Source organism: Leucoraja erinacea, chromosome 22 (genome assembly GCF_028641065.1).
Source record: "Leucoraja erinacea ecotype New England chromosome 22, Leri_hhj_1, whole genome shotgun sequence".
Classification (NCBI taxonomy): Eukaryota; Metazoa; Chordata; class Chondrichthyes; order Rajiformes; family Rajidae; genus Leucoraja; species Leucoraja erinaceus.
This window is the reverse complement of record NC_073398.1, coordinates 10,606,866-10,631,889: the sequence shown is the minus strand read 5'-3', so window position 1 is coordinate 10,631,889 and position 25,024 is coordinate 10,606,866. Positions and strand designations below refer to the sequence as shown.

Genomic DNA, 25,024 nt, shown 5'->3' with positions numbered 1-25,024 from the left:
GCCACCACAACTCCAGGTCGGGTCTGCCGCTGCTATGATCTAGTATGGAGCCAGGTTAGGAGATCCATGGGCAATAAAATTAAAGTTACATCGGTTTTGTTTACCTTCAAGATACAGAGTGTAAACAGATCCTTCGGCGCACCGAGGCCACTCCGACTACCGATCACCCATTCACACTAGTTCCATGTTATCCCCCTTTCTCATGTATTCTCTACACAGGAGGGGAAATTTATGGAAGCCAATTAACCAATACATCTGCACGTCTTTGGGATGCAGGAGGAAACTGGAGCACCAGGAGGAAACCCACGCAGACACGGGGAGAATGTGTAGACTCCCACACAGACAGGTCAAGATTGAACCTGGATCTGTGGCGCTGCGAGGCAGTGGCACTACCAGCTGCACCACTGTGCTGCCCTATGCGATGGTTTCACTGAAAATTCATGCTCCCTCCCAGAGAGATCGCACAAGGAGCTGAACAATATTTGCCCTCCAGATAACTAATTAAATGTAATTAGCATGTATCCATGCTCAATCAATCAATCAATCAAATGAAGAGTGATGTTCTCACAGGTAAATAAGATAGAAAATTAAAAAATACTTCTGGAAATCTAAAATAAACCCAGAAAATTATCAAAATATTCAGGAGGTCTGGCAGCATCGGTGGGAAGCAAAACATTCTCCAGAAACATTAACGCTGTTTCTCTTCCCACAGATGCAGCCTGACCTGCTGAATATTTCCATTGTTTTTGGAAACATAGAAAATAGGTGCAGACTAGGCCATTTGGCCCTTTGAGCCAGCACCGCCATTCAATATGATCATGGCGGATCTTCCAAAATCAGTACCCCTTGTCCGCCAGCAAGTGTGTGTGATCAGGAGTTTTCAAGAGGCAAGTATTGGTCTGAAAACAACAACACTGAGAAATGGGTGCCAAGGAGACAGAAATAACTGCAGATTCCGACATCTTTAGCAAAACACAAAGTGCCGGAAGAACTCAGCAGGTCAGGCAGGGAATGAATAAGCAACAATTCGGGTCACACACTGACTAACACTCCTGGTTCTCCTTTCAGCTGCTGCCATGAGGTTTTTTTTTTTACAAGTCCACAAGCAAGTAGAGCAGACTGGACTTTGATCTTCATGTACGTAGAGCCCCTTACACCCACCGCTGTACTAGTTGCTCTTCTGAAGGTGTGTCTGCCTATAAACAGTGATCATGCTGGCAGGAAGATTGTCTGCACATGCACGCCCTCTGGTGGCAACATGCAGGTAGTGACAAACTCCCAAACACAACACAGCCAACATTACGCCTTCTGGTAAACTGAACCCCATTGAATTGTAAACTTCTCATGCGACGCACAAGTCTGGAGGGGGAGGTGGGGGAAGGGACGGCTGAGTAACATCTTGAGCTAATCACTACTCTGTGATTTCTCAAATAATGCTGAGATGCCTTGTAACAGGATAACGCATTAAGCTGCAAACCAATACTGCTGAGGCTGGTCGCTTTGTAGGTCTTCTTGTGTTCAGTTTAATTTAGAGATACAAAGAGGAGGGGCAGGACAAAGGCTGACAAGTGATAGTTGGACATCGGCCACAAACGAAGGGTGAAAAGATAGAAGGTTGCGAAACAATGGGATTGAAGAGTTGTGAATTGTGGATGGGGAGGAGTGAACTAGGTGCACCTCCAGGTGGGGCACAGGGGAGAATGGGGTGAAGTTGTACTTACCTAAAATTGGGGAAATCAATGTTCATCCCATTGGGTTATAAGCTACCCAAGGGGAATATGCGAAACATATTTGAACAATCTTGTAAAACTTCACTCTTTGGTTGAGAAGCATATAACCATATAACCATATAACAATTACAGCACGGAAACAGGCCATCTCGGCCCTACAAGTCCGTGCCGAACATTTTTTTTTCCCCTTAGTCCCACCTGCCTGCACTCATACCATAACCCTCCATTCCCTTCTCATCCATATGCCTATCCAATTTATTTTTAAATGATACCAATGAACCTGCCTCCACCACTTCCACTGGGAGCTCATTCCACACCGCTACCACTCTCTGCGTAAAGAAGTTCCCCCTCATATTACCCCTAAATTTCTGTCCCTTAATTCTGAAGTCATGTCCTCTTGTTTGAATCTTCCCTATTCTCAAAGGGAAAAGCTTGTCCACATCAACTCTGTCTATCCCTCTCATCATTTTAAAGACCTCTATCAGGTCCCCCCTTAACCTTCTGCGCTCCAGAGAATAAAGACCTAACTTATTCAACCTATCTCTGTAACTTAGTTGTTGAAAATTGAAGAAAAGTTGCAGAATTGAAGATTTAACACAAGAACCCCCATGAGCCGATTCACTGGTGTTAGACCACTCCAGATCTGTCACAATCGACCAAGACAACGGCAAATGTTTTTTACTAGTCACAACTCTCCTTATCTCATACTTTTTGTCTTTTCATCTATGTCTACCCATTTGCCATTCAGCCTCATCACCCGTATCCATCTATCACTTTGTCGTGGCCCCACCTCCCTCCCAGCACCCCCCCCCCCCCCCTTTCAATCAGTCTGAAGAAAGGCCCCAATGCAAAATATAACCCATCCATGTTCTCCAGCAATGCTGCCTGACCCGCTGAGTTATCCGAGCACGTTGTGTCTTTTCCTGTAAACCAGCACCTGCAGTTCTTTGTAAGATAACAGCAGCTGTTTTGTAATTGAAGTGCCTCCTTCTTGCACACAGCTCAGGGGAGGTGTGGGTGCTGGGCGAGCACTTTCCTTGCAGCACTGATGTAAGATTCCACTCAGAAACAGACAATTACTCTCGCCTGTCCTTGTAAACACCAGGAATCGAGTAATTGGGCTGCTTTGAACTGTAGCACGGGCACCAGAGGGACAAAGTCTCAGAACGACACCTGAGGCACCTCCAGGGAATAATTAGCAAAGAGATCACCTACCAGAGCAGAGCTCCGCCAACACAGCAACACCATGGCTTCTACTCTGCCAGCTCCCAATTCGCCCCCTCTCCTTCCCTACCTCACTCTCGGCCACTCCTGTACCTAATCACAAGCTTGAAAGCACGCACTCCTAGACTCAGGAACAGCGTCTTCCCCTCTGTTAACAGGCTTCTGAATGGTCCTTCCATAAGCTAGGGTACTGTCCGATTCACCTCTACCCCATTGCGGACATTGGACTTTGTCCCTGGAACTGATGCGCAACAATGCAAAACAAATCATGTACCTCAATATATGTGACAATATTAAACATTATTGAAGACATCTTGCTTATTATTGTCACATATATTGAGGTACATGGTTTGTTTTGCATGTGATCAGATAATACTACACAAATACAATAAAGTTAAACACAAGTATTATAGGTGGAGCAAAGAGGAAGATACAGAGTCCAGAATGTAGTTCTCAGCATTGTTACTCATCAGTTCCAGAGACAAAATCCAATGTCCTCAATGAGGGTACTGGACCTACCACAGATTTTCATTACTGCACTTTAAATAAAACACATCTGATTATTATCATGGGCAGTTCTGTTAACTGGTGGAGGAGAGGAAACGTGAAGCTCATCTGCTTAATGAACTGCAGTTGTGTTTAGTTCATATAAATACTCATTTATAAACCAGACTGACTGTTTCTCTCACGCACTCTGAATCCATAGATCTAGATGACATAACAATGACTATTGCCAGTCCAAGTAAGTTTCTTTTACACTTCCCAAATGGATCTGACAGGCCTCTTGCAAAGGAGAGGCATTAGTCAGAAAAGCATAGAAAATAGGTGCAGGAGTAGGCCATTCGGCCCTTCAATATGATCATCATCCAAAATCAGTACTCTGTTCCTGCTTTCTCCCCATATCGCTTGATTCGATTAGCCCTAATAGCTACATCTAACTATCCAGTATATCAAATATATCCAGTGAATTGGCCTGCACCGCCTTCTGTGGCAGAGAATTCCAGATTCACAACTCTCTGGGTGAAAATTCAGAGGATCAGGAACAGCTGCAAAGGGCCACAAAGGATCAGGTACAACAGGGAGAGACACAAAATGCTGGGTTTTGTGCAATTCAACAGGTCAAGCAGCACCTCTGGGCAAAAGGAATAGGTAACGTTTTGGGTCGAGACCCTTCTTCGGACTGAGAGTCAGGGGAGAGGGAAACTGGATGTATGAGGCTGTACAAAGAACAAAAGAATGAATGGTATGAAAAGACCAGATCAAAGCCAGCAAGTCCTCATTATCACCTCTTCCACAGCCAACAATGGATCATTGTGGGCTCTACCTTTCCCTGATCATCGTTGCTGGCCTCAATTTGTTCTTTTTATACCTTCCATTCTTTTGTAATGAAAAACGGAGTAATTCAATGGATTGACAATGAATTCCCCACTCACCAGCCACTGACTAAAGAAATTCCTCCTCATCTCCTTTCTAAAGGTACGTCCTTTTATTCTGAGCCAGAATGGCCTCTGGTCCTAGACTCCCCCACTAGTATAAACATCTATCAATTGTGATCCGTTACCAATTATGGCAAACAGCTTGAAAATGAGTTGTGAAAACTATTGAGTGGCCACTTCACTGCCCAGGGCTTGGAGTAGTTTTTGTTCTACCTACTCAGGAAAGCATTCCTGCTTGTTCTCTTGGAACATTCTTGGGAAGGTGCACTGGCTGTATTCTATTTCAAAGCAATTCCTTCTTGCCAACACCATACACTTCATACTTTAGATGTGCGATGGTTAGCATCTGCACCTGTGGCAGGATTAAAGTTTACCAACGGACTTCATAACACTTAACAGATCCATGAATATATCCTGGTTTTGATTTTAATAACCCAGATGCTTTCAATTACACTAGAAATATGCACCTGCAGCAGTAGTGAAATCATTTCACCACTCTGCTTCTTCCTGCTCTCTGGGAGATGATGATGATGTTGCTTCTGTCGGCACGATAGGCGATCTGGTAAACAAGGCCAGGGAGCGGCAAAGGGGTCGGTTAGGATTGGCAAAGTCTTTGGTTGGAAAAAAAGACACAAAGTGCTGGAGTAACTTGGCATCTCAGTCAAGAAGCGTCTCGGGAGAAAATGGATAGGTAACGTTTTGGATCAGGACATTTCTTCAGACTGTTCCCTTTTTAATAGGAACCAGCATTTGCAGTTCCTTGTTTCAACTAAGTCTTTGGTTAATATACACATGTTTGAAATGGAAATTTGAATTACACAGAGCATTATTTTTTTAATTATTTTCCATCTGCATTAAGCATGAAAAGTCAGTAGCTGTATGTACCTACTATGTCTAGATAATTAATAGATTAGGGACGTTTAACATTTTGCAGACTTTAGTTTGGAGACAGTGTGGAAACAGGTCCTTCGATCCACAGAGTCCATGCCGACCATCGATCACCCATTCACACTAGTTCTATGGAAAACAACAAATGGATTCACAAGGTATACAAAAATGCTGGAGAAATTCAGCGGGTGCAGCAGCATCTATGGAGCGAAGGAAATAGGTAACGTTTCGGGCCGAAACCCTTTGTTTGTGTCCATAGATGCTGCTGCACCCGCTGAGTTTTTCCAGCATTTTTGTGTACCTTCGATTTTCCAGCATCTGCAGTTCCTTCTTGAACACAAATGGATTCACAATGTGGCCCCAAGTGATAAGATCACATCCATGGACTGTTCTTTGCCAGAGACACTGTGGGAGGTAACTGTGGGACTAAACAACATCTGTGTCAGTGGTGACAATGAGACTAGCTCAAGGTTAGTGGTAGAGAGTACCTCCCAGGATGAAGCATCAGAGATATCTGCAGACCTTTGAGGTGAGAGCTGGCCAAGAGATCAGTGTGTATTTCAGTGTGTATATATATATATATATATATATATATATATATATATATATATATATATATATATATATATATATATATATATATATATATATATATATATATATATATATATATATATATAATGCTGTGCTTTGTACAACTGGGAGTGAGTGAGGATCCGCTCCCCAACCTGCACAGGTAAGGTTGAGTGCAGTAAATGTGTGGCTGCTTGATTATTGCCTGGGCAGTCCAAGAGATCCATTCACCATCCACTCCCTACACACAAGGGCAACTTACGGCGGCCAATTAACCTACAAACCCGCACGTCTCCGGGACATGGGAGGAAGCCTGAGCACCCGGAGGAAACCCACGCGGTCCCAGGGAGAACATGCAAACTCCACACACAGACAGCACCCGAGGTCAGGATCGAACCCAAGTCCCCGGCGCTGTGAGGCAACAGCTCGACCCACTGCCTTTCTGAAGGTCTTACTTAGCACTAATGAATAACAAATCTATGCAACGTGTTTGGGAACCACCCTCTCAGATTTCTGTACAACAGTGGAGAGGAAACACAGTTGTGTGGACTTGGCAACTTACTGTCCTACTGTAGCAAGTTGAGGATTTTGTGCTCCTAGTCTAGGAGGGAAAGTGCATAAACACATGCAAGTGTGAAACTCAATACAACTTCCTATGTTTTTCATCTTTAGTAAATGGGGAAAAAATGGCAGCAAGAAATCAGATGCCTAATCTCCACATTCAAATGTTAAACCAGCTTTGTATTTCTTCGTGTTACTTCTCATGAACCAGCATCTATAGCTCCTAGTGTTACGTGTTGTGGCACCCTGAAACTGTTGTTCACCTCACTGCTGAGTGAGTGTGGAAGTTGATGAGAACCATGCAAGATCCATTGAGATGAGGCAATTTATAGTCAGGCATACAAAACGGAAACAGGCCCTTCGGTCCAACTTGCCCTTGCCGACCATGGTGCCCCATCTAAGCTATTTGGCCCATATCCCTCTAAACCTTTCCTCTCCATGTAGCATGTCTTTTCAAACGCTGTTATTTTACCTGCCTCAAATTTCTCCTCTGGCTCAATTAGGTTGGCGAAGGCATTGCCCCTTGTGCTCCAGGGAGGTCCATGTGTGTGTCTCAGTACCAGAAACTTCATACCCGTCCACTCCCACACTTTTATCATTGGCAGTTCAAGGCGAAGTGTGGTCACATTACAGCAGGCACCAACTGGCAACATGACAGATATGTAGATTGACACAAAAAGCTGAAGTAACTCAGCGGGTCAGAGAGCATTTCTGACAAAAGGGAATAGGTGACGTTTCTGGTCGAGACCCTTCTTCAGACCCAAAATGTCACATATTCCTTTTCTCCAGAAATGCTGTCTGACCCGCTGAGTTACTCCAGCTTTTTGTGTCTATCTTCCGTTTAAATCAGCAACTGCAGTTCCTTCCTACACATGACAGATACGGATCTCATTAAAACAAGGATGCATCTCTTAAACTCAAGCCTAGTCACAGTAACACAAGCATTGAGTATAAAACTTTCACATTATTAAGACGTTGGGCTAGAAATGTCTTGAATCACAAAAATACTTGTTGAACAAACAGTGTGGAGACTGCAGGGCAATGAGGCACACTGGAGTTCTGGAGACAGAAACAGATCCTTCTGCCAACCTCGACCATGCCAACCAAGATGCCCCATCTACGATCGTCCCATTTGCCCACATTTGTCCCACGTCTCTCTCAAACTTTCCACAAACCTCATAAGTGTTAGGAGCAGAATTAGGCCATTCGGCCCATCAGATCTACTCTGCCATTCAATCATGGCTGATCTATCTCTCTCTCCTAACCCCATTCTCCTGCATTCTCTCCGTAACCCCCAACACCCGCGCTAATCAAGAAATGATTTGGACACCTGTCCAAGTGTCTTTTAAATATTGTTATTGCACCTCATTTACTCTTTACATCCCAAGGATTGTCAAAGTACATTAGCAAAGCCCCTTAACTTGGATAACCTTATAATCACTAAGGGCTATCTGGTGCGCAGAAACTGGGTCACCACGCCAACAAATAATGTTAAACTCCATCAGTAAACCTAACCGTTCTACAACAAGTGCAGAGTTGCCACAGAAATGGGAAACACAACAAAAAGGAGATGGAAACGCAAGACACCCCTTGACGTTCCTTGGTAATAACTTTTTAATTAATAGCTTGTGCTGTCTAGTCCCAGTACAATATTTCCCACTAACGGTGAACAACCATGTCGGAAGAAACTTTCTTATGTACAGCTAGACAGTAGAGCATCACTTTACTGGTGGTGCCCAGGTAGGTCGATTGACAAGGGGTCCTAGAGTCTTTTGCAGCACCGCTTCCAGCACTCAAGGCGCCTTTTTCAATGTCCCGAGGGTGTTAAAGGATGTACATAATGCAAATCTTTCCTTTAATATCCTTTGTGTTCTTTGGCCTTCGCTTCACATCTGCAAAAATGTAATCTCATCTAATCTAATTCAGGAGCATGAAAGACGATTATGACGTCTGTTTTGATGCTGCTAGTGAGACAATATGCACCACTGAAATGACTACACTGTGCTAGGAACAGATCTACAAGTGATCTGTGCTTTCTACAGAGGTGGTCAATTCCAAAGTTCCACAAGGAAGCTTGGAGATGATGCCACATTTTATTGGGAAGGATAAAGGTCTAATGGTACATTATAGTGTCCCCATAAAGCTTGCTTGTGCTTATCAAATGGGACTAACCGGTTTTGCTCTTTGCAGCAGCATGCCTAATTCACCAAGCGCTCACGATCCCAAGAGTCGGTCAAATAGCTTTGTTGATGCACCACAGCCCCACAACAAAACAAACAGACATTTGTTGAGAGGGCGCTGCCTGCTGTGCCTCGGGATTAGTAAACAGGGAGCACATCACAGTCGGCGCATCAGGCCGATCCCAAATCACTCACAACCAGTCGGAAAATTTCATTCCAGCATCTTGATACGTCATAGTGCATGTCGCAAAGACACTTTTAAAAACTGGGGAGGACACACGACAAATGAGTTTTTAAAAAAAAATAAGAAAAGTGTGTTAAATTGTGGTGTCAAGAGTCCCGTCACCACCTTAAACTCATTTCATGCAGATTCTTTCCTTGAGACTGTAAATCTTTTTTCCCAGTAGAAAAATTATAATGATAATGGTTTAGTTACAAAGAGGAGGTAGGAACTCTGGCCCAGCAAAGGGTTTACACATCATAGCATTGATAATCAGAGGCAGCGGCAGGTGCTTAACCCTCGAGGCATTTCATAAGATCTGTGGCAGCTCACAGAACTATCTCATTCCCTCCCTAATTCTCCCTGGAAACTGTTCACCCCACCTTTCCATCAACTCCCCCAGATTCTACCAATTCCTCTAACACAGACAATTTAGTGTGGACAACAAACCTGCCAGCACGTCACTTTACTGATGGTAACCTCAACTTTACAATCCAAATCATCCACTTTGGCTCAGAGTCTACTGGAGATTTAAAAACTATACATCATTTATCTTATTGGTCATCGGGATTGATTGAATTGAATGAATGATACAGCATGGAAACAGACCCTTCAGCCCACCGAGTCCGTGCCAACCACCCGTTCACACTAGTTCTATGTTATCCCACTTTCCCAGCAACTCCCTACACACCAGGGGCACTTTACAGAGGGCCAATTAACCTACAAATCTGCATGATTTTGGGACATGAGAGAAGAATGGAGCACCCGGAGGAAACCCATGCAACAGAGAGAACGTGCAAACTCCACACAGACAGCACCCGAGATCAGGGTCGAACCCAGGTCACTGACGCTGGGAGGCAACAGCTCCTCCAGCTGTGCCACTGTGCTGCCTCTTGTGGATTGGTGTGGATCTGCGGCCACAGTCCAGTCCAATGCTTCAACAATTGGGTCAGCATCATCTGCTTGGTGATTGTAATTTCCCCCAATTTCCTCCCTTGATCCTTTAATCTAATTTTCCAGATCACTTTATCCAATTCTGTTGTCATACCCACATATCTAGCAACATTCGAATACTTCTCTTGTACCCATCCTCTCCCTCACTGAAAGTAAAATTCAATCTCACTATGATCGTTGCTACCAGAGCTTTCACTGAGACGTCCTTTATGGGGTGGCACAGTGGCGTAACAGCAGAGCTGCTGCCCATCAGTGCCAGAGACCCAGGTTGGATCCCAACTACGGGTGCTGTACCAATTTTGTACATTCTCCCTGGGACCACGTGGGTTTTCTCCGGGTGCTCCGGATTCCTCCCACACTCTAAAGACGTACAGGTGTGTAGGTTATTTGGCTTTGGTAAAAATTGTAAATTGTCCCAATTGTCTAGGATAGTGTTAGTGTGATGTGGTGGTTGCTGGGCTGCATTGACTCGGTAGGTCAAAGGGCCCGTTTTCCACACTGTACATCAAAACTAAACTAAAGTAAATACAGTAATTCTGCCTCATGGCACAATACCAGTTCCAATATAGCTCTCTCGTTGCTCGTCTCCAAAATCCGCTGTTCTAAGAAGCTATCCTGAATGCCCTTAGTGAACTCTTCCTCCAGTTTCCGCTGCACATCTGTATTTTCCACTCTGTATAGATTAGGATCTTTCCATTACCACTGTGCTTGGCAGCATCTCAGAGCTATAGGTCAGCATGCTCTCCGTATCTCTTCTTGCATCAAATTCCATCTAGGATATTTGATGAAAATGAATACAAGGAAGAAACTTAAACCACAAACATTAATCTCTTCATCCCAATGAATACAGGATGTTGACCATGTTAAATCCTTTCACAAGCGAATTCTATTCCTTTCAGGCCTCTCATAAGCACAAATTAAACAATATGCTCAAAAATAACCCACTAAAGGCTGCAGTAAATTGAATTTAGATGGAGCATTACACAGAGTATGGTATTAGAAGGAGTTATAGTTACCAGGTTTAGGCCACCCATAGCTGATAGAACCTTGCCGCTCCATTTGGTATTGTCCTTTGTGCATCTTTGCTGCTCATTTTTCTCCTGTAAAACAATGTGTTTATCATTGGCATGTCTGTGCAGAGTGCGGTCAAAGGCACCAATTGAAACACGACAAACTATAATCTCATCAAAACAAGGAGACATCTCCAAAAGTCAAGGGCTTTCTCACCAACACACGAGCATTGAGTATAGAACTTTCGCAGCGTAAAGACATCAGGCTAGAAATTCTTTATTGAGGTAAGTTCATAAGATCATGTCATTGGAGCTTAATTCGGCCATTTGGCTCAGTGAGTCTGCTCCGCCATTTAATAATGGCTGATCTATCTTTTCCTCTCAACCTACCTTCTCCCCATAACCTTTGACACCCTTAATAATCAAGAATCCGTCAATCACCACTTTAAAAATACCCAAAGACTTTGCCTTCACAGCCCATTGTGGCAATGAATTCCACAGATTCACCACCCTCTGGCAAAATACATTTCTCCTCATCTCCTTTCTATAGGAATGTACTTTTATTCTAAGGCTGTGCCCTCCAGTCTTAGGGACTCCAACTAGTGGAAATCCTCTCCACATCCACACTATCCAGGCCTTTCACTATTCAGTAAGTTTCAATGAGATTTCCTCTCATCCTCATCAGCTCCAGCAAGTATCGGCCCAGAGCTGTCAAATGCTCATCATACATTAAACCAAACATCCCTGGGATCATTCTTGTAAACATCCTCTGGACCCCTTCCAATGCCAGCACATTCTTCTTCAGATATGGGGCCCAAAACTGCTCACTATACTTCAAATGAGGTCTGACCAGTGCCCTATAAAGCCTCAGCAAGACATCCGTGCTTTCGTATTCTAGTCCTCTCCAACTGAATGCAAGCATTGCATTCGCCTTCCTCTCTACCAATTCAACTTGCAAATTATCCTGAACACAGCCAAAAAGCTGGAGTAACTCAGCGGGTCAGACAGCATCTCCGGAGCGAAAGAATAGGTGATGTTTCTGGTCGAGATCCCTCTTCAGACTGAGAGTAACCTTTGGGGAATCCTGCACTAGCAGCTCCAATCACCGATTTCTGAATCCTCTCCTCATTTAGAAAATGCTCAATGCCTTTATTCCTACTACCAAAGTGCACGACTGCACATATTGCTACACTGTATTCCATCCACCACTTATTTGCCCACTCTCCCCCAACCTGGGGTCATGCTGTCAGAGGTGGATAGTCAGGAGGTGGAGAGTAGTTGGGCTTTACAGGAAATCATGATACAGGTGACCTGCAGAGACCTGGTCCTACAGTAGGGCCAAGTTTTTCTCATAGCATTCACCAGAGAAAATTACAAGCAGCATGCCTGTGATGTGCAGTTTGCCCTCTAACTCGCTGCACGCTCTAAAAAGCCTCTGTGCACAAGGACTTCTTCCAAGCATAGTATTCCAGCCGACATTTTCCCAAAACATGCAACCCCCAAAGAGTTGTTGACTGGATTTTGGGCAAGCTGCTTTTGCAGCAAAAACTTAATCACAAAACTTACATTTAGATCCTTTTTTTCTTTTAACTGCTTCTTCTGCAGAAGTTTAGTTTCATATTCCGGTCTTGGGTGCTCCTAAAATAACGCAAAACTGGTCAGGCACAATTGAACAAAACGCAACATGAAATATTATACGCTGCCATAGGCAACAGCGAGTTGGAAAACACTGTCTATGTGGGGCCAAGCAGTCAAAATGGGGCAAAATTAAAGTTAACGTAAGCACGTTTGAAGAAAATGGCCAACGGTCTGCAAAGGACTTGATGGTTTGGACAATAGGATTTTAAGTAGGAAATTGCTGGTAGTTCCGTCATAACTTTCTAAAATCCTAATAAAGCACCAATTGATGTTGGAAATTTGCAAGTTCAATTCCTCAACTCAACATGGATTGGTAGCCCAAATTTAAGAACACTTGGAGAGATTTGATCTTACCAGAGGGAAGAAACATGGATTTGTACATATGGGACGTGTCTGCCAAACACAGAAATGCTTGTGGAAGTTACCCACGGGATGGAAAAGGGAATGTCTGTGCATGTACATTGGTTTGAGTCCCAGGGCATTCACTATGCCTCACAAGAGTGAAAACTAGCAAGTGGTTTAAAGATCAGGCATTAGATAACAGATTGGTAGCAATGTGTATGCACTCAAACAGAAAGGAGGCCTATACTACAATCTTAACAACATGTGCTGTGCCTTAAAATATTTACATTTTTTGTTGAATGACATAGATTATATAATCAAGTTAGCCACTGACACAATGGTGATGTTGTAGTTAGCACTGACAGGAACAGAAACTCTCATTAAACTAAATTAATGGGCACATTTACAGCAGATGGATTTTATCACAAGTGTGTGTAAATCCAGGATAGAAGATTAACAGAGAGCTTCTTGAAAAATAAAGTGTTGTATTAAAATAGTAAAGAGGTAATAATAAAAGATGAGGTGCAGAGACATTGAGGAGTCCATGTGCAACAACATCATGTAAATGTGTGAAGACAAATTCAAAATAGTAAGCAAAAGAACTGAATGGAATTTTAACATTTATATTGAGAGGACGTGAAGGTCTGGTCAGACCACATTTGGTGTCTTGTGTGCAAATCTGGGCAACTCAACACAAAGGATTCATTCATTTGGAAATTACTGCAGACATGTTCTGCTGAAAGTTACTAGCAGTGAAAAACGATGGTCTGCTGGTATAAACGATGAAATACAAAGGAAGGAAATGTCTGCATTCAAACAGTCTCAAACCTTCATGCGTTCCTTGAAGCATAATTGGCAACAAAAGAGAAAGGAAACATTAAAATAACACAATATATAAAACAAAATATTTCTAGCGATGAATATGATTTTACATAGAAAATAGGTGCAGGAGTAGGCCATTCGACCCTTCGAGCCAGCACCGTCATTCAATATGATCATGGCTGATCATCCAAAATCAGTACCCCGTCCCACTTTCTCCCCATATACCTTGATTCTGTTAGCCCTTAGAGCCATATCTAACTAACTCTCTCTTCATTTAGTGGCATCAGAATCAATCTGACTGCTGGCTACAAGTTGCATACATAAATCATGAACAACAGCGATTCGATTTGGTGTCGTTCATGGATCTGTGAACAGTGGCACAGTAGACATAAAGGTAAGCATTTTATTCCTTACTGTTGGTGTCTGTGGCAGATTGTCATTCTATAAGCTGCTTAAGCTGTTTAAGGGCCTGACCTCCTAATTTAATGAATAACATTTATTTTTTAAACTTTTGTAATCCTTCCGTAATATTAAAAAAAATTCCAAACATTTGAAAATCTAGTTTTTTAAAAACTTTTTAGAGTTACCGGGTGGAATTTTAGAATTAACGGTAACAGTACTGGCATGTAACGTCACAAAAAATAGCACAGTCCGCAATTATTATTACCTCTACAATGTCGTTAATCAGCTTGTGTCACTGCCTCGAGATCTAGTGCACAGCAAAATGAGGTGCAAACATCAGGAACACAAGGTGACTTCCATCAGAGTTTTATTTGTCTTTTCAAGGTTTCAAAGCCAGTTTATTGTCACACGTACCAATTAAGGTACAGTGAAATTCAGATTGCCACACAGTCATACCAATAAACAGCAACAAGACGCCCAAATACATTTTTAACATGAACATCCACCACAGCGACTCCCCCACATCCCTCACTGTGTCGGAAGGCAAAAAAAGTTCAATCTTCTTCCCTTCTTTGGTCTCCCGTGGTCTTGGCACTCAAACTTTCCGGTGTCGGGGCGATCTTGGCTCCTACAACTGGCCGGCGAGCCCTCCGCATCGGAGCGATCAAGCTCCCGCATCGGGGGGGGGATCTCAGCTCCCCACGCCAGGCGATCGGACTCCAGAGTCGAACCTCCTGCAGCATGGAACTTGCCCGACATCAGTCTCTACCCAAGAATGTGAGCTCCTCCATGTTGAAATCCGCAGGCCGCAGTTGGAGCGTCGATACCAGACAAGGGATCACATGCTCTGATGGCAAGTCCGCGGCCCAGCGGTGGGGCTCAGTCAATCTCGAGCAAGGCCTCCAGCGCCATGATGTTAGGCCGCAGAGCAACCGGAGATACGATCCGGAAAAAAAAAAAATCTCATCTCTGGCAAGGTAAGAAATTGAAAAAAAAACTTTTCCCATGACTCCACCTTCCCCACATAAAACAAACCAGAGAATATTAACACATATTTTTAAAACACACTAAAAATAACAAAAAAAGCCGAAAAGACAGACTATAGGCGAGGCTGCCATCGCTGACAGCATCATCCAGTACACTCCATTTAATGCGACTGCTAGGTTGCTACCTCAGTGTAAACGCCAGCTACAATCATTCAGTGAATAAGGTTAATGCCTCAGTTAGAGCACCAGCCAATAAGACCAGAAGTCATAGGAGCAGAATTAGGCCATTCAGACCATCGAGTCTACTCCACCATCTGATCATGGTTGATCTATCCTTCTCTCTCTCAACCCCATTCTCCTGCTTTCTCCCAACCTTTGGCGCCCTTATCAATCAATGACATCAATCTCTGCTTTAAAAATAATGTTTCTCCTGTTCTTTTCCATCGAAAATCACCACAACTACCATTTATTTTGAAGACAGGCACAAAAAGCTGGAGTAACTCAGTGGGTCTTGCAGCATGTCTGGAGGAATGGAATAGGTGATGTTTCAGGTCGAGATCCCTCGTCAGACTTCTCGACCCGAAACATCACCAAACCCTTTTTTCCATCATCTTCTCCCCATCTCTGGTTTAAAACAGCATCTGCAATTCCTCCAAAACATTTATTTTAATTTCCCCCACAGCATCACCACAGCAGCTTACATAGGACTGTCAGTGTCCTGTCAATTCAGTTCTGAGCTGTGAGTCGCAGTGTGGTGGGAAGCCCTAGCCATTAGGAACTGGATAATACCTTATTGTGCAGAAGAATGCTTTCATCTGACCGAGCTATTCCATTAGTCTGGATGGATTGAAGCTCAGATCTTTAGAAGTCAATACATTTAAAGCTCTGTTCAGTTATTCAGATATTTGAAATACTTGTACTGAGCATTTTAACCGGTTCACACTTGCTTCAAGGATAGATTTGTACTCATGTAGGGAAGCTAATGTCTGCAGGAAATTGGGCAGATAAGGTTACATTATTTGACAAAATGGAGGACAGGAAAGGTGAGAGGATTCAGGTTTGATTCTTGATTAAAGACTAAAATGTCTTCAATCTATTTTTAAATCGTGGAATGGAATGGGCTTAGGTTCCAGGGCTGGAAGTCAATGAGTTTGATGGAGCTGTCAAAGTCAAGTGTGGCCATGGGAACACACTGGGCCATAGAGGGCAGGAGACTAGATCAAGACCTAGAGTCATAGATTTATGGAGACAGACAGCATGGAAACAAACCCTTCAGCCCAACTTGACCATGCCAACCAACATGCCCCATCTGCACTAGTCCCACCTTGCTGCGTTTGACCCATATCCTTTTAAACCCATCCTATCCATATACCCGTCTAAATGTTTTTTTAAACCTTGCGATAGTACCTGCCTCAACTATCTCTTCCAGCAGCTCGTTCCATACATCCACCACCTTTTGTGTAAAAAAAATTACCCCTCATGTTCCCATTAAATCTTTCCCCTGCACCTTAAACCTATGTCCTCTGGTTCTCAATCCCCCTACTCTGGGCAAAAGACCCTTGTGCATTTACCTGATCTATTCCTCTCATGATTTTGTACAGTTCTATAAGATCACCCCTCATCCTCCTGTGCTCCAAGGAATATAGTCTTAGCCTGCTCAACCTATATGCTCTCTATAACCAAGGTCCTTGAGTGCTGACAACATCCTCATAAATCTTCTCTGCACCCTTTCCAGATTGACAACATCTTTTCTATAACATGGTGACCAAAACTGAACACAATACTCCAAATGTGGCCTCACCAATGTCTTATGTAACTGTAACGACTTCTCAACTTCTATACTCACTACTCTGACTGATGAAGGCCGTAAGCCTTTTTGACCGTCCGATCTATCTGTGATGCCACTTTCAAGGAACTATGTACTTGCAGTCCTAGATTCCTTTGTTCTACAACACTCTCCAGAGCCCTGCCATTCTCTGTGTAAGTCTTCCCAAAGTCTTCTTGTTAGACTTCCCAAAATACAATACTTCACATTTCTCTACTAAATTCCATCAACCATTCCTCAGCCCACCCGCCCAACTGATCTAGATCTTGCTGCAAATGTTGATAACAATCTTCACTATCTACCCATTTTGGTGTTATCTCCAAATGTGCTCATCTTCATCTTGCCTTTCAAGTATAGATGGAGAGTCACACAACGGATTGTATCCAAACACCATGCATAAATACAGTTGTTGGTAAGAATTATTAGCTCCCTGTTACATTAAAGCAAATAGTTTGGAGTTAATGGTGGCACCAGGAACGTGGTGTGACAAGGTCATGGTCAAGGTCACGCCCTTTGAAACTGAGGGGCAGTGGGTGAATCCAAGCAGCTTTGGCCATTAACACATCCACATCTGTTGAGTGTGGGCCTCAGTCAGAGGACGACAAGGGCATTAGACAGGGACTGGGGAGTGCAAACGGGCATTTATTTCAAGAGAACATGAGAAGTTCTTTCCCCAGGAAGCCATTGGCATTATCAACTATTCATAGTTCAGCCCTCCCACTGTTCCAAGTCAGTGTTTGATTTAAAGATGACGGTTGATGGAGGAAGTTCTGGAAATTATGAGAATTTGGCAAGTTTGTGATATGTATAATGCAAGAGTTTACATGCAGGGAAAACATGATGGGAAAAAGAGGCCAACATGGTGAAGGCAACTTCTTGATCATGTTAGGAGTGGAAATAAATACATTTAGAATGTGTTTAGATTCCAAGGCATCGCTAGCCTAAGTAAAAATAAATATTTTTTATGAAGAAGGGTTTCGGCCCAAAACGTTGCCTATTTCCTTCGCTCCATAGATGCTGCTGCACCCGTTGAGTTTCTCCAGCTTTTTGGTGTACCTAAAAATAAATATTGGGGGGTGCAAACCAAGCTGAGGAAATAGTGATCAGGAAATAGTGTATTTTATTTGTTAAATAAATGGGAGAGTGATTTTCTAAACAGCAGGGAACAGAAGATTAAATATAACTGGGGGGAAAAAAAAGAATGATACAGAGACATTGATCACCGATTTAAAAAAAGGCATATGGTATGCTTGTCTTCATTGCTCGAAGCACTGAGTATAAGAGTCAGGAAGTCATGATGCAGCTCTATAGGACTTTGGTTAAGCCGCATTTGGAGTATTGCGTGCAGTTCAGGTCACCCTGTTATCGAACGGATATGGAAACTTTTGGGAGGTTACAGAGGAGGTTTATCTCTACAGTGAGAGGCTGGATAGACTTGGATTGTTTTCTCTGGAACATTGGAGGTTGTGGGGAGATTTGATAGGAGTATATTCCCCAGGATAGGGAAATCATGAACCAGAGGACGTGGGCATAAGATGAGAGGGGAATGATTTAAACAGGAACCTGAGGGGCAACCTTTTCACTCAGAGGGTGGTGGGCAAGTGGAAAGAGTTGCCAGGAGGTAGTAGTTGAGGGAGGTACTGTAGAAACATTCAAAAGACACTTGGACAGGGACATAAATGGGAAAGGTTTTGCAGACGAATGGGACGATTAGATGGGGCATCTAGGTCAGCTTGGAGCAGTTGGGATGAAGGGCTGTTTCCCAGCTGTATGACTATGACCTGTCATCAGGTACTCTGTCTGCAGGTGATGCCTGACCTGTAGAGACCGTTCTGTTTCCATTTCAGATTTCCAGCAATTCTAGATCTCTTGTCTTTCTCCACCATTGCACCATCATTGCCTTATTCCTCTCTGACAAAGATTATTGGATGGATTGAGCGAATGAATCTGTATCTCGAGTTTAAGACCAAAGTCAAAAGAAAAACCAATGTTTAGCTCACTTCTTCTTCTTCCAGACCAGTTAAATCCCACTGGTAGCACAATCTCATCTGCCTTCGCTTCCAGCATTCGAGGAACATGGTCGCTGTGAAGAGAGAGGTTGTAATGGAGGATGTTAACAGAAAGTATTAAGTGCTGTCTTTGCTCATTTCTTTCTCAACCCTCGCTTCTGTAAACAGTGAGATGCACATTCACTCAGTCTAGTTTTGTTTAGTTCAGAGATACAGCATAGAAACAGACCCTTCGGCCCATCGAGTCCCTGCTGACCATCGATCACCTGTTCACACTAATTGTATGTTATCTTACTTTCTCATTCTACCCCCTACACGTTAGAGGCAATTTACAGAGGGCCAATTAACCTACAATTAACCGCATGTCTTTGGGCTGTGGGGGGAAACCAGAGCACCCGGAGAAAACCCACATGGTCACAGGGAGAACGTACAAACTCCACACATCAGCACCAGAGGCCAGGATCGAACCAGTGTCTCTGGTGCTGTGAGGCAGCAGCTTTACCGTTGCGCAACTGGGACGCCGAGTTTCAGTTTCCGCTTTTGGCACCTCACTGCCTGGAATGTTATGACCGAGTTTTCTTACAGAATTGTCAAGGCACCAGAATCTCACTTCACTGAATATGAAGTATAAGGCATGATCTAAATTTGTGTTCTTTCAATGTAGTGACAAACTCCCAAGGAATCAGCCACAAATATCACAGCTGAGATCTCACCGTTCATGGAGTTTTACAGTTACTTGCTAATCTTTGGTGCGCCTAATTAACTGCTGGATGCCAGTGATTTCAGACCACAATGAAGAGCCCATCGCATATTCCCATTTAAAAAAAAAAACTGACTTTAATGTTAGTGCCATTATATCTAATCAGAGTTCTGTGAAACAGCATGAAACTTTTTACAACTTTCTACTTGAAGCTGGCAGGGCTTTTACAAACATCATATTCTGTCACAGAACACTCTGATTAGGTGGTGCCAGCATCTGCAGTTCCTTGCATCTCCTGATTGGAGAAATAGAGTAATAGAGTATGTGGAGCAGATACAAACACATACACATATATATTTGTTATGCAGAGGATGGTAGATGCCTGGAACGTGCTGCCTGGAGTGGTGGTGGAGGCAGATACAATAGTGGCATTTAGGAGGCTTTTGGATAGACAGGGAGTGGAGGGATATGAATTACATGCGGGCAGAGGACATTAGTTTAACTTGACATCATGTTCAGCATGGACATTGTGGATCGAAGGGCCTGTTCCTGCCCTGTACTGTTCTGTGTTCCATGTATTACATACAATATAAAGTGTCAAGACAGAAAAAGACTAGGATTTTTCCTTCACAACCAACAATTTCTCTTTATGCAGGTCAAACATAGAGGTGATCTAAACTAATTTACATGCCTGAGTTTTCCAGTCATTTATGTCAACTTTTGGAAATCATTGGGAATGCCTTGACCCGGGATTGGTGACCTCCATGACAGTGTCTCGGACCAGTAGCCATGCAGGGAGAACATGAATTGACAAGCAGAGCTTCACAGTGCAGGCCTGATGCATTCCTGGTTTAAGGCTAATAGTTAAAATCCTCTGAACCTCAAGACCCACCGGGCGAGATGACCAAAGGATGGGTCCATGGGCAGTGGCTCCAGGTAACGATGTGCTCCTTTCTCAGAGTACCGTACAAGATCATTACGAGGTCATTTGCCCATGGGTACAATTTGCATTAATTAATCTTCTCATCAGGCCGAGTGGTACAGTATTATGGTCGCCACTCTAGTAGCTGGTGAACTGAACTTGTAATGCAAAATGTTTTGTTCTTAACAGAACCATCTCCAAGGAATATTGCATTTACTTGTAAAAAAACATCACAATACCCTTCAGTGATGAATGCCCTTCTCATGGGCACCCATACATACGAACGCACTACCAAAAGGTCAATAAATTTAAATGTCCGATGTTTATGGACAGATTCGCCCCAACAAATGCAGAACTGGTTTCATCTCTCCCTCCACTATTAGTGTTTGTTCTTTCTTTCAGTCTAATGTCTTTGATGTCATTGATAATCCAGTGATTGTATCAGACATCACCCCCTCTCTGACAGCAAGTTGAACAGAAACCGAGCTGAACTGGCAAAGTAGAAACTGCACTGAACTGAAGTTACCAATATCAAGCACTCCGAGTGAAAAATAACTTACCCCTTGAATCCCCTTTAAAATTCCTTCCTCTCACCTTAAACCCATGTTTTTGATATTCCAAGATCAATACAGTAAGTGACCCCAGGGATATGTGGATGATACATGAACGTGGTGCTGAGATCAGAGTTCACCAACTTACTCAATGGCAGATTAAGTGCTAGTACCAGTATGAACTACTCCTATTTCTACTACTTATATCTTTATTTTAATTTGTACCGTCATTTTAACAGCTGACCATCTGAAGTGTCCATGATGGGTTGGAAACTCCCAAGCTTTGATCATTGGAAACTCTGTGCATCCTTGCAAAAATGATGCACCTACATTCAATAAACTAGATCTGTGCTCATTTTACAATTAGGCGCAAGGAACTGCAGATGCTGGTTGACAAGAAAAGGTACAAAGTGCTGGAGTAAGTGAGCGGGTCAGGCAACATCTCTGGAGTACATGGATGGGTGACGTTTCGGGTCGGGACCCTTCTTCAACAATCCGTCTGAAAAAGACCAGTTGAGTTATTCCAGCACTTTGTGTCACACTTGACATTTTACAGACTTCCAAACCTTCATTAACTACTTGTAGTGTTATAAACAGACTGGTTGTGGAAATTACAAAATGTAAATTAAGAAGTACTTGGTAGGGGAAGAATCTTTATATTAAAGAACAAGAATCATTATCATGGCGGTGGATGGGATATGGGGACCAAACAATCTGCAGTGCCATAAATTTAATAGGACATTAAAATCAGTCTGAAGGGTCCCGACCCAAAACGTCATCTGTCCATTCCCTACACACATGCTGCCTAACCCACTGAGTTCCTTCAGCACAATTGTGGTTTAAATCGTCTTGTAGTGAGGAATGGCGTGAATCTGGAGATCTCCAGGCCAGAGCCTCCCACTGTCTCCCCAAGAAGGTTGGACACAAATCCAAAGACAGCTTTGGGATGAATGCATGCTTTGGTGCAGCTGTGCATCAAATCTCCTCAGCTGGCAAACCTTTATCCACCTGGAGAGGAGATGCATTCCACAGCAATAAAAGACAGATTGCTTTTTAGTACATTTTGTAAAGAAAACATCTCCCGAAAGATAAACTGAAATAGTTGTCTGTTTGGCAACAAGTTCATCAGCTGTCCATTCAAATCCTAAATGCAAAGCAGATCACTTTACCCTAATAGAATAACACCACAGGGAGAATGTAAGCTACTTGCCATGAAACAAGTCTGTGACTAACCCAATGGAATGTTTGATCTGAAACATTTCCTCAAGTTATTTTTTCTAGTGTAAAATTAACTAATAAAGGATACTTATCTGTCTTTAGGAAGCCGAGATTTGGATCCCTTATCCTCAAGGCTATCCTTCCATCAGCACACGAACAAGGTCCAAACAAATACCAGCTGTTTCACAAAGACTGAGCGCAGGTCACGGTGACCACATGAGGCGATCCATTTCAACCGGACTATCACTTGGTCCGATCATTGTAAAATTCACATGATCTTCCCTTTAGTTGGATAAAACTTGCTCTAGCTCCAGTAGAGGTATGTGGGTCCACCCGACACAGTTACTGTTCAAGGTGTGACAATTAACATCAAGCTGTACTAAACCCTCATGCATGGCATGACCCTCTGGCATCTAATGTAGAGTTGCTGCAGCCACACAGCCCAAGTTACCTGAACCATACTATCAACAACAAGCGAGCAGTCCTTAGCTACCATCTACCTCATTGGAATCCCTCTGGCTATCTTTAATCGGACTTTATCTTGAACTAAACTTTATTCCCTTCATCACGTATCTGTAGATGTGGATCAGTGGGTCAGACAGCAACTCCAGAGAGCATGGCTGATGTTTCAGGTCGAGACCTTTCTTCAGACTGATTGTAAGACTGGAGAAGAAAGCTAGAAGAGCAGGTAGAGCCAGCATCTGCAGTTCCTCGTTTCTACATAGATTGTACTCATGTACAGTGTGATTGATTTGGCTGGACACAAAAGTATGCAAACAAAAGTTTAATCACTGTATCTCGGTACACGTGATAATAATAAGGCAAAGCCAATACCAGGGCACAATGGCTAAACCCCACCAAATTGCGATTAGCCACGTAATTATTCCTTTAGTAAAACTTGACAGCAGAACAGACTCCTCTTACCCCAGAGTGCCATGAAGATGGAAAAGAAGATGGTGGCGGGGTTGTCAAACAGGTGGCTGGCCTGGGCTGTAGCGCATGCAGTGCTGAGATGCCAGTAGTCGCATGACTTGTCACAGAGTGGGCACATGGTGAAGTTGTTCTGCTCATCACACATCTCCGCACTGAAGCAATGAGAAAACAGAGAGGACCTTGACACTCTGAGCATGGCCAATGGCATCTTGTTTCCATGCAAGCTAGCGATCTCGGATCTCGCAAATGATCAAAATTACATTTATTTCCTGGTGGGGGAAAAAAAGACACAAAGTGCTGGAGTAACTCAACGGGTCTGGCAGCATCTCTGGAGTTACTCCAGCACTTTGTGCTCCAGATATGTTGCATAACCCACTCAGTTACTCCAGCACTGTGTATTTTTGTTTGTAAACCAGCATCTGCAGTTCCTTGTTTCTACATCAAAGTGGAGGGAGTTTGTTTTAGAACAATACAGCATAAAACAGGCCATTAGGCGCACAGTGTCTATGCCGAACATGATGCTAAGCCCAACTCTTATCTGCCTGTAGAGAATATTGATACTGAATTACCTTCTTTCAGTAATTCCATATGAACCCCCAGTAGCTCTCACAACTACACCCAAGGCCATGGGAGTGGCTGAGAAGACCATGTATACTTTCATGCTGAATGCTGTAACAAGGGCCAGGTGGGGATGGGATGGGGAAAGAGTGTGGATTGACCAAGGTTTGAGAATGGGATCATACGGGTGATCTGAATGAGATTCACTTCACCCATGGGATATTCATTTCACCCGTGGGTTCATGGATGGAGGGTTGGTGTCACATGGGATGGTTGGGGGGGAAAGCTAAAAATCCAATGGTAAGTACGGGACTTGCCTCAGTTGGCTTTGTTCCAATGCTGGAGTGCCCCAGGGTGGCAAATAACTATTTAGTCCAATTTCTCCTGCAAAAGCTCCTCAATGGAGCCTGGTGAATGATGTTGTTCCTCCCGCACCCGACACAGGGATTGTGCCCACTGTGCCAGCGGGCATTCAACACTAGCATCGCCCTACACACTAGGGAACATTTACAGAAGCTAATTAACCTGCAAACCTGTACGTCTTTGGATGTGGGAGGAAAACAGAGCACCGGAGGAAACCCACGTGGTTACAAGGAGAATGTACAAACTCTATGCAGACAGCACCCACGGTCAGGATCAAACCCTGGTCTCTGGCGCTGTAAGGGAGAAACTCTACTGCTGTGACACCATGCCGCACTCGAGTCTTGCAACGAGTCTGAGCAATGGTTGACAAGGAGACATCCAGCAAATTCACTTGCAATCAGTATAAGCTGCCACATGTTATTGGTGACTGTGAGGTGCCCTACAGTGAACACATGGAACTGTTACTAGGTGGATTGTAGAGGCAAATGGATGCTTTGAAGGGGAGGCTTGACACGTTAGTGAATGAGGAATGAAGGGTACACGCTGATGAAGTATGGTGGGAGTCACACAGCACAGAAACAGGCCCTTCAGCCCAACACATCCATGCAACCAAGGTACCCCATCCAAACTAATTCCATTGGCCTGCATTTGGCACATATATTCCTCTAAATCTTTCCTACAAGGGTGGCACAGTTGATAAAGCTACTGCCTCACAGTGCTAGAGACATGGGTTCGATCCTGACCTCGGGTGCTGTCTGCATGGAGTTTGCACATTCGCCCTGTGACTACATGGGGTTCCTCCAGGTGCGCCAGTTTCCTCCCACATCCCAAAGATGTGGGGATTTGTAGGTTAATTGGCCTCTGTAAATTGCCCCGAGTATGTAAGGGAGTGAATTAGAAAGTTGGGTAAGGGCCGCATGGTTGCGCAGAGATCGAGTTGCCGCTTTACAGCACAAGAGACCCGGGTTCGATCCCGACT

At 43.6% G+C, this 25,024-nt stretch overlaps 1 protein-coding gene across 1 annotated transcript in view; it reads right to left on the bottom strand.

The window, feature by feature from the left end:
* Positions 1-25,024, bottom strand: part of LOC129708035 (anoctamin-2-like) — a 91,344-nt gene that overhangs the window by 20,133 nt on the left and 46,187 nt on the right. Inside the window, exons 16-19 of the mRNA XM_055653577.1 lie at positions 23,116-23,276; positions 18,792-18,874; positions 12,343-12,414; positions 10,783-10,866 (exon numbers count right to left, since the gene is read on the bottom strand). Of these exons, the coding sequence (XP_055509552.1) occupies positions 10,783-10,866; positions 12,343-12,414; positions 18,792-18,874; positions 23,116-23,276 (400 nt within the window). The remainder of the gene's footprint in view (positions 1-10,782; positions 10,867-12,342; positions 12,415-18,791; positions 18,875-23,115; positions 23,277-25,024) is intronic.